The 10,901-nt window shown below is 43.1% G+C and overlaps 1 protein-coding gene across 3 annotated transcripts in view; it reads left to right on the top strand.

The window, feature by feature from the left end:
- The first annotated feature begins 1,060 nt into the window (after window positions 1-1,060).
- LOC135509202 (protein BANP-like) overlaps window positions 1,061-10,901 on the top strand; it is a 73,876-nt gene continuing 64,035 nt past the window's right edge. For all 3 annotated transcript variants that reach the window (XM_064929657.1, XM_064929658.1, XM_064929659.1), the window contains exons 1-6: window positions 1,061-1,145; window positions 8,352-8,430; window positions 8,795-8,883; window positions 9,197-9,396; window positions 9,768-9,869; window positions 10,118-10,290. In XM_064929657.1, the coding sequence (XP_064785729.1) occupies window positions 8,361-8,430; window positions 8,795-8,883; window positions 9,197-9,396; window positions 9,768-9,869; window positions 10,118-10,290 (634 nt within the window). In that variant the 5' untranslated portion in view covers window positions 1,061-1,145; window positions 8,352-8,360. The remainder of the gene's footprint in view (window positions 1,146-8,351; window positions 8,431-8,794; window positions 8,884-9,196; window positions 9,397-9,767; window positions 9,870-10,117; window positions 10,291-10,901) is intronic.

Genomic DNA, 10,901 nt, shown 5'->3' with positions numbered 1-10,901 from the left:
GTCAGTAATTGTGAAAAACTGAGTTTAAAAGTATTTGGCTAAAGTGTATGTTAACTTCCGACTTCAACTGTATATATACACACACGTGTTTGGTTTGTGCTTCGTCCCTGTTGTTTTCATTACATACTTTTTTGAGGGTGGAGATATAAAACCCCCTATTATGTATTCCTGCGCCTGTCACCTATCATTTTACAGCGTGACACTCTTATCTGCTTGTCGTCCCCTTATGCCAAATTTTGTACATTTCATTTGTCAGTAGAAACCACATTCTTTTAAGCTTGTCAGCCATATCAACTATGTTTTTTATAAGGCAGTATATGAGGACGAATTAACTATTTCACTGCCAGACAATGCTCTGCTGAGAGCCAGGTGTAGCAGTGGTAAGATGTTGGGACTGCTGTTTAGACTCTTCTGTTGGGACAGCTTTATGTAGGCCCTAACAGTTTGTGGGCAATTAATGTGCAATTAATGTATTGTTTAGTGTTGTGTAGTGGCTTTGCTGGCATGCATCCCTCACAATTTTTTTTGTTTGCCCCACCAAGATTTACATGCTAAAATCGCCACTGTGTAGGAACAATAGTGGAATAATATATTAGTAATCTGTTTTATTCTTGACTTGCAGTGTATACAGATGGTTTAAAGGATCCCATAACTGGGAAGACAGGACCAGGTGTTAATGTTAATCTATGCAAGAGACTGACAAATTATATATCTGTATATTCAACAGAAATGGTTGTGATAATTGTTGGATTGCAGTGGATAGGAGGAGCAACCAAGAATATGTTATTATTTTGTGAAATGTATGATGTAGAAAGATTGAGGTTGGTCAGAGAGGTCGGACAGGAATGGGGAGTGGGTGATATTTTTGGTGGGGTTGATGTTAGTAGTAAAGTTTGTAGGTAATTATTACATTTTTGTTAGAAAATCAGGGTTAGTTAAGAGAATATAGTGGTATAGATTGGTCGTGATCGGCCTCACACTCCTGTACAGTAGGTGGCGTTGTATGCACATGTCAGTTGGTTGCGACCTCCCCTCCGAAAAAAAGAAGTCGAGGAAGCGAGCCGACGTTCAGCCTTTTTCTCTCGCGAGGAAGGACGCCGTTATCGGAATCCCTACAAACAACACGAGAATTCATCATTCACACGGTAATATAACCCAATCTAACACCATACATATCTCGTGAGCCAGAAGTGAAGATACTGGGTGCTTTCAACCCGCATTCAAAATGTTATTTCACAGGACTATTAATATGGTACCAACTGCAACATACATCTATTCCGCTGCCACGGACGGACATTGAGGCCTAGCTAGCTACCATTGCGCGATTGTGTCTTCTGGCTAGTAGCACGCTGCAGCTATTCCGTCTACAACTCGCTAATGTGCGCAAGCTAGTTAACCTGATGGAATGGCAATGGTTTTGCCCGGATACATCACATTTAACTACACTGCTATCTGTGACTGAATTTGTAGCCTGTTCTGGAAGATATGTCAGCGATGTGTTTCCCTATTTACCCTGCACAGATACTAGCCCAGCTAGCCCAGCTAACTAGCAACATAGCGCACGCCTGCTAACTCCTCAGAATGGTTTCCAATTCACATTTTGTCTAAGAACAACTTATCTAAGAACCAATAGCAACTACAGTACATCACAATGTATTGACTAATCTAGGCCTATCTAGAATATAAATGAGACTTGTCAGTGAGTTAATGTACAGGTCACAAGCTAGCTAACGTTACATGGTAGACAATCATGATTTAGGACAAGGCGGGACTCTTAAAACACGCCACTTCGATACTGCTCCGACCGGAAGTGACTTTCCGTTACAGGTTAGGAGAGCATTTTCGCGAACCCCTTAACTCACCATAATCTAACCTAATTAGCCTAATCTGCTGCATATGTTCTCCAAACCAACTGTAAATTATAACCTGTAACGAAAAAGTAACATCCGGTCGTAGATCTGTCGAAGTGGTGTGTTTTTAAGGAGTCCCGTTTTAGATGGCTAATAATCAATATCAAGAAGACCTATAATACTTGTATCTGCAACGTTGTCTTAAAAGTTAGCTTTCTAGCTAACATTGTCTTCAACCATGATTTAGCTAATGTACATGAACAGCTCGTTGTCTGGAGCCTCTGGTCCAGTTGTCCATTTGATCAAGTTCAGCAATAATTTGAGTGCCTGTCATTTATAGTTATGTTGATATTGTCAACATGATAATGACAATTACTCAGTTTAAATTGTTAATGAATAAAGTAATTGAATAAAGTAATTTATTTTTATACCCATTCACCAAAATCCACAAACCTATTTTAATTGAACACTAGGCACTACACAATATCCCACGATTAGCAGGCAAAGTTAGACCATGACACATGCACTCACTGAACCGTTATCCAGTATATTCAACTAGTTAAACATCTGTGGAACTGTGAAAGAAGAGCAATTAATGTGCAAACTGAACTTTTCAAATATGTTTATTTCAAGGAACAATAGGGTACATCATTCTCAGTAGTATAAAGTAACTTCCTCTCCTTTCCAGATGCACCCACATTAGGAATCTTGCTCAACAAGAAGCCAACACGATTGAGTAGCTTATAAATAATAAATGCAGTTATTTGTCCAATGACTCAACCCCACTCAGGTAAAACTTCACCATGGCACACAGTGAACAGAGCGGAGAAAAGAAAAGGTTCTTTCTCAATTGTCTTCGATTCCAGGGCCCTATCCAGAAACACCCCCTACCCTCTGGACACTTCTGGAGATTTGAGAGGGTTGAATAGGTGTAAGCAATATGGCAAACATATTTCTTCAAGCATGTCAGAGGTCAAGGTGGATCTATCACCATGTATACAGTACCAGTCAAAAGTTTGGATACACACCCACTCATTCCATGTTTGTACTATTTTCTACATTGTAACTATGAAATAACACGTATGGAGTCATGTAGTAACCAAGAAAGTGTTAAACAAATAGCCACCCGTAGCCTTGACAGCGTTGCATACTCTTGCCATTCTCTCAACCAGCTTCATGAGGTAGTCACCTGGAATGCATTTAAATTAACAATTTGCCTCAATTTGTAGTTCCAACCACCGTGTCTTTGAGACGCATAGTAGGTGAATGGATGATCCCCGCATGTGTGGTTCCCACTGTGAGGTATGGAGGAAGAGTTGTGGGGGTGCTTTGCTAGTGACACTCAGTGATTTATTTAGAATTCAAGGCACACTTAACCAGCATGGCTACCACAGTATTATGCAGCAATACATCTGGCTTGCGCTTAGTGGGACTATCATTAGTTTTACAGCAGGACAATGACCCAAAACACACCACCAGGCTGTGTAAGTGGTTTTGACCAAGAGGGAGACTGATGGAGTGCTGCATCAGATGACCTGGCATCATAAAACAGCTCCCTAAAACACTTCTGCGAGCAGGCCTTTCTAATCGACCTGGCCCGGGTATCCTGAAAGGATATTGACCTCATCCCGTCAGTTGAGGATGCCTGGTCATGCTTTAAAAGTAACTTCCTCACCATCTTAGATAAGCATGCTCCGTTCAAAAAATGCAGAACTAAGAACAGATATAGCCCCTGGTTCACTCCAGACCTGACTGCCCTCGACCATTCTGTGGCGGACTGCAATAGCATCGAATAGTCCCAGCGATATGCAACTGTTCAGGAAAGTCAGGAACCAATACACGCAGTCAGTCAGGAAAGCAAAGGCCAGCTTTTTCAAGCGGAAATTTGCATCCTGTAGCTCTAACTCCCAAAAAATTCTGAGACACTGTAAAGTCCATGGAGAACAAGAGCACCTCCTCCCAGCTGGGCTAGGTAACACGGTCACCACTGATAAATCCATGATAATCGAAAACTTCAACAAGCATTTCTCAATGGCTGGCCATGCCTTCCTCCTGGCTACTCCAACCTCGCCCAAGACTCCCCAGCTTCTCCTTTACCCAAATCCAGATAGCAGATGTTCTGGAAGAGCTGCAAAACCTGGACCCGTACAAATCAGCTGGGCTTGACAATCTGGACCCTCTATTTCTGAAACTATACGCTGCCATTGTCGCAACCCCTATTACCAGCCTGTTCAACCTCTCATATCGTCTGAGATCCCCAAGGACTGGAAAGCTGCCGCGGTCATCCCCCTCTTCAAAAGGGGAGACACCCTGGACCCTGTTACAGACCTATATCCATCCTGCCCTGCCTATCTAAGGTCTTCGAAAGCCAAGTCAACAAACAGATCACTGACCATCTCGATTCACACCGAACCTTCTCCGCTGTGCAATCTGGTTTCCGAGCCGGTCACGGGTGCACCTCAGCCACGCTCAAGGTACTAAACGATATCATAACCGCCATCGATAAAAGACAGTACTGTGCAGCCGTCTTCACCGACCTGGCCAAGGCTTTCGACTGTCAATCACCATATTCTTATCGGCAGACTCAGTAGCCTCGGTTTTTCTAATGACTGCCTTGCCTGGTTCACCAACTACTTTGCAGACAGAGTTCAGTGTGTCAAATCGGAGGGCATGTTGTCCGGTCCTCTGGCAGTCTTTATAGGGGTGCCACAGGGTTCAAATCTCGGGCCGACTCTTTTCTCTGTATATCATCGATGATGTTGCTCTTGCGGCGGGCGATTCCCTGATCCACCTCTACACAGACGACACCATTCTGTATACTTCTGGCCCTTCTTTGGACACTGCTATCTAACCTCCAAATGAGCTACAATGCCATACAACAATCCTTCCGTGGCCTCCAACTGCTCTTAAATGCTAGTAAAACCAAATGCATGCTTTTCAACAGTTCGCTGCCTGCACCCGCACACCCAACGAGCATCACCACCCTGAATGGTTCCGACCTAGAATATGTGGACATCTATAAGTACCTAGGTGTCTGGCTAGACTGTAAACTCTCCTTCCAGACTCGTATCAATCATCTCCAATCCAAAATCAAATCTAGAATCGGCTTTCTATTTCGCAACAAAGCCTCCTTCGCTCACGCCGCCAAACTTACCCTAGTAAAACTGACTATCCTACTGATGCTCGACTTCGGCGATGTCATCTACAAAATAGCTTCCAATAATCTACTCAGCAAACTGGATGCAGATTATCACAGTGCCATCCACTTTGTTACTAAAGCACCTTATACCACCCACCACTGCGACCTGTATGCTCTCGTCGGCTGGCCCTCGCTACATATTCGTCGCCAGACCCACTGGCTCCAGGTCATCTACAAGTCCATGCTAGGTAAAGCTCCGCCTTATCTCAGTTCACTGGTCACGATGGCAACACCCACCCGTAGCACGCACTCCAGCAGGTGTATCTCACTGATCATCCCTAAAGCCAACACCTCATTTGGCCGCCTTTCCTTCCAGTTCTCTGCTGCCTGTGACTGGAACGAATTGCAAAAATCGTTGAAGTTGGAGACTTTTATCTCCCTCACCAACTTTAAACATCTGCTCTCTGAGCAGCTAACCGATCGCTGCAGCTGTACATAGTCCATCGGTAAATAGCCCACCCAATTTACCTACCTATTTACCTACCTATCCCCATACTGTTATTTACTTTTCTGCTCTTTTGCACACCAGTATCTCTACCTGCACATGACCATCTGATCATTTATCACTCCAGTGTTAATCTGCAAACTTGTAATTATTTGCCTACCTCCTCATGCCTTTTGCACACACTGTATATAGACTCTTTTTTTTCTTTATTGACTTGTTTATTGTTTACTCCATGTGTATCTTTGTGTTGTTGTCTGTTCACACTGCTATGCTTTATCTTGGCCAGGTCGCAGTTGTAAATGAGAACTTGTTCTCAACTAGCCTACCTGGTTAAATATAGGTGGGGGGAAAAAAATCTACATTCACCTGACCTCTACCCAATTTAAATGGTTAGGGATGATTTAGACCGCAGGGTGAAGGAAAAGCAGCCAACAAGTGCTGAGCATATGTGTGAATTCCTTTAAGACTGTTGGAAAAGCATTCCTCATGAAGCTGGTTGAGAGAATGCCAAGTGTGCAAAGAATCTAAAATATATTTTGAGTTGTTTAACACTGTGGTTTCTACATGATTCCATGTGTTTTATTTAATAGTTTTGATGTCTTCAGTATTATTCTACAATGTAGAAAAGACCAAATAAAAACCTTTGAATGAATAGGTGTGTCCGAACCTTTGATATTGTCTCAACGCTGCAACTACCCAATGGGCTCAGGAGAGGCAAAAACATGACCCGCCTGACGGCGTTCCTTAACACCCGCCTGCTTAACCCGGAAGCCAGCCACACCAATGTGTCGGAGGAAGCAACATTCAACTGGCAATTGGTGTCAGCCTCCACCCGATCAGCCAAGTAACATGAACCAACCACTATTGAAACAAATGCATACCAGATCCCAATCTAATTGTAATTGTCACGTGTACACTTTAGTGAAATTCTTAATTACAAGCCCTTACCAACAGAGCAGAGTTAAAAAATTATAACACAAAGCATAAAATGCACAAGAATGAAGCCATATGGAGGGTGTACCAGAAACATATCAATGCGCAGGGGTACTTGAGGTAGATATGAACAGTTGAAATCGGAAGTTTATATACACCGTAGCCAAATACATTTAAACCCAGTTTTTCACAATTCCTGATATTTAATCCTAGTAAAAATTCCCTGTCTTAGGTCAGTTAGGATCACCACTTTATTTTAAGAATGTGAAATGTCAGAATAATAGTAGAGGATGATTTATTTCAGCTTTTATTTAATTTCTTTCATCACATTCCCAGTGGGTCAGAAGTTTACATACACTCAATCAGTATTTGGTAGCATTGCCTTTAAATTGTTTAATTTGGGTCAAACGTTTCGGGTATCCTTCCACATGCTTCCCACGGTAAGTTGGGTGAATTTTGTCCCATTCCTCTTGACAGAGCTGGTGTAACGGAGTCAGGTTTGTAGGCTCCTTGCTCGCACACGCTTTTTCAGTTCTGCCCACAAATTGTCTATAGGATTGAGGTCAGGGCTTTGTGATGGCCATTCCAATACCTTGACTTTGTTGTCCTTAAGCTATTTTGTCACAACTTTGGAAGTATGCTTGGTGTCATTGTCCATTTGGAAGACCCATTGGTGACCAAGCTTTAACTTCTTGACTGATGTCTTGAGATGTTGCTTCAATATCCACATAATTTTCCAACCTCATGATGCCATCAATTTTGTGAGGTGCACCAGTCCCTCCTGAAGCATTGTTTTTTCTTCAGACCAGAGGACATTTTTCCATAAAGTACAATATTTGTCCCCATGTGCAGTTGCAGACTGTAGTCTGGCTTTTTTATGGCGGTTTTGGAGCAGTGGCTTTTCCTTGCACTTTTCGCACCACATCTCTAGGAGACAGAACGCGTCTCCTTCCTGAGCGGTATGACGGCTGCGTGGTCCCATGGTGTTTATACTGCGTACTATTGTTTGTACAGATGAACGTGGTACTTTCAGGCGTTTGGAAATTGCTCCCAATGATGAATCAGACTTGTGGAGGTCAATTTTTTTTCCTGAGATCTTGGCTGATTTCTTTTGATTTTCCCATGATGTCAAGCAAAGAGGCACTGAGTTTGAATGTAGGCCTTGAAATACATCCACAGGTACACCCCCAATTGACTCAAATTATGTCAATTAGCCTATCAGAAGCTTCTAAAGCCATGACATAATTTTCTGGAATTTTCCAAGCTGTTTAAAGGCACAGGCAACTTAGTGTATGTGAACTTCTGACCCACTGGAATTATGATACAGTGAATTATAAGTGAAATAATCTGTCTGTAAACAATTGGTTGGAAAAATGACTTGTCATGCACAAAGTAGATATCCTAACCGATTTGCCAAAACTATAGTTTTTTAACAAGAAATTTGTGGAGTGGTTGAAAAAGGAGTTTTAATGACTCCAACCTAAGTGTATGTAAACTTCCGACTTCAACTGTACATATAAGCAAGCGTAAAGTGACTAGGCATCAGGATAGATGATTACAAGAGTAAAATGAAGAACAGGGTAGCGACACTATATGTTTACTCTGTGTATGTCTGCGGCATCTATGAGCATGTGTGTGTGTGTTATGCGTTTGTGTGAATGTGATTTAGAGTCAGTGCAAGATGGGGTCAATGCAGTGAGTGGTGGTGTCTGCCAAACTTGTTAAATAACTAATTCTTGAATCAAGAGGTCCAGGTAAACAAAAGGCACAACCTGTGGTTTTTCTTTTAAAACAAGCCCCTTTGTTTTTTTTGCTCATTACTGTCAGTGATAAGTTCACTGATGTTGAGGTTGAACAGCCTGAGAATGTCAATTATCTTTTATTTGCAATAATGATGTTGTTTTGTGGCTCTCTGAATTTACAGGTCTGAGTGATGTCGGACCAAGATTTGGCAGAGATGGTACAGATAGCAGTGGAGGACTTGGGCCAAGGCGACCAGACTGGTAAGATCTTTATTAAAGACCACAAAGCTGTCTGATCACCATAACCAGGGCCATGTGACCTGATCAGGAAAACAATTAGGGGGAAATTGCTGGCTCAAGATAAATGTAATGCTCATCCCTCTGAAGTTGTCTCTTTATAATCATTTGCCTGTATTGTAAAGGACCACTGACTGGCTAATGGTTCAGCTTTACTTCTGGCTTAAGTTGTTTTATCTTCATGGTAGCTATGAACCATTTGTGTACATTTGGTTAAATCGCTTGATTTGGAAGAGCTACTTATAAGCGTCAACAGTGCATCTGGTAGTTTTTTTCATGATCGTGTGTATGTTTTACTGTGCTTGACTGCATTTGGGATTTGTTTTAGATGTTTTGGACAATCATGAAGATTGTGATGACAAGCCTGACAGGAAAAGGCCAAGGGTGGACAACAGCTCCCAAGACGCATCTCTAAAGGTAGTTACTCCTGCACTACATCGTGGTCGTGGGTATACTCACCTTGCTGTGAGTGATTGGATTCAGTATGTACTTACAAGCTAAATCAGTCATGTGAGCATGTCAGCTTGTTTGTCCTCTGAAAATAAAGCATAAATTGTGTTTATAAAGGCCTACTTTAGTGATTTTTACAAGGTCTCTAAGCTCTGCATTGTAAAAGGGGAGCTCACTTCATCAACCACCAATGTGTAACATGTAGCACCCACCTTTTCTTACACACACAATGAACTGTCCTTCCCTCTGCCTCTTTCCCTCTCTCCCTCCCTCTCTCCAGACCTTGTTGTACTCCATTAGCCAGACGATCTGCCAGCGTCTGGACAACATGGAGGCTAAGCTGCAGATGGTGGAGGCGACGTGCCGGGCCCTGGAGAGGAAGCTGGATGCTGTGGTCAACAAGAACCAGGTGCCCATCCAGGTCCCCATGGTGGCCGGCTCCCCTCTGGGTGCCACCCAGACCTGGAATAAAGTGCGTTGGTGAGTTGAGGTTTGCACCTGGGCCCATACTCATTAGGGCACACCGTAGCACACATTTTGCAACAGACAAGTTATTGGACAAGTTCAGGTAGTCTTTCCCTGTCGTTTTATTCCGCTTGGTGCCTAATGAACACGACCCTGGTTAGGACTGAGGATCGTGGTGGGATAAAATGCTGGGACTTAGACTGGGGGATGATGACACTGGTTGATTGGTGCTTTGAGGGTTAGGGAGTTGTGGCGTAGTACTCATTCTCTTACAAGTGAGTGCTAGAGTAGAATAGCTAGAGTAGCACCTATTCCCATGAACACAATTTGACACTTGAGCCTGTTGAGATATTAGACACTGAAGAATTCCCTGTCTGCCCCTGCAGTGTTGTTCCACAGACCAATGTGATAGTGAGCCAAGATCGACCGAAGGGCCAGGAGGAGCCAGTACCTCGAGGGGCAGATTCCCTGGAGAACCTCCTCAGCAAGTGAGTGACTGATACCTGTTTTCTTCTGTCATCATGCAGAATGTAGAATTGAGTATAGAACAAACACTCTTGTGCATGAAACTGATCCCCACTAAAGTTTGTTCAACACAGAACCCTCATAAAACAATGGTACTCTGAACCCTGCAGAGTTTAGTGGCTCACACAGAACACAATGGAACACATATGAGCTCGGCTCACGTCCCTGTGTTGATACGGGGCTGTAACTCGGCCTGTGTGTGATCCGTCAGCACGGTGGGCGGGCGGAGGCAGAACACGTTCCTCGTGAAGGTGCCGGCGCCGGAGGACAGCCAGGAGGACCAGGAGAGCGGTTCAGAGGCCAGTGACTCTGTGTCCAACAGCGGCCAGACCAACAACGCCCAGAGCACCCAGAACGTCACCCTCATCACCCTCAACTCAGAGGGTACGGCCCTGTCAGAATACGTGCACACATACACAGAAACCAAGAAACACACACACAAACACATCCATATATTTATATGTACATATTCTTATTCATTCCTTTACACTTGTGTGTGTATAAGGTAGTTGTTGTGAAATTGTTAGATTATGTGTTAGATATTAGTGTATGGTCGGAACTAGAAGCACAAGCGTTTCGCTGCACTCGCATTAACATCTGCTAACCATGTGTATGTGACCAATAAAAATTGATTTGCTTTGAGAAACACATGCATGTCCCAAACATGGCTTAAAAAGTGTAAAGAAACAAGTCACTTGCTGAACTGTTCATCAATGTGAATCCTACTTCTTGCTTAACGCCCAAATAGTACAGTCGTGGCCAAAAGTTTTGAGAATGACACAAATATTAATTTTCACAAATTCTGCTGCCTCAGTTTGTATGATGGCAATTTGCATATACTCCAGAATTTTATGAAGAGTGATCAGATGAATTGCAATTAATTTCAAAGTCCCTCTTTGCCATGCAAATGAACTGAATCCCCCAAAATTTCCACTGCATTTCAGCCCTGCCACAAAAGACCAGCTGACATCATGTCAGTGATTCTCTCGTTAACA

The sequence above is a fragment of the Oncorhynchus masou genome, chromosome 22 (assembly GCF_036934945.1).
Source record: "Oncorhynchus masou masou isolate Uvic2021 chromosome 22, UVic_Omas_1.1, whole genome shotgun sequence".
NCBI lineage: Eukaryota > Metazoa > Chordata > Actinopteri > Salmoniformes > Salmonidae > Oncorhynchus > Oncorhynchus masou.
This window is presented reverse-complemented; position numbering and strand designations above follow the sequence as displayed.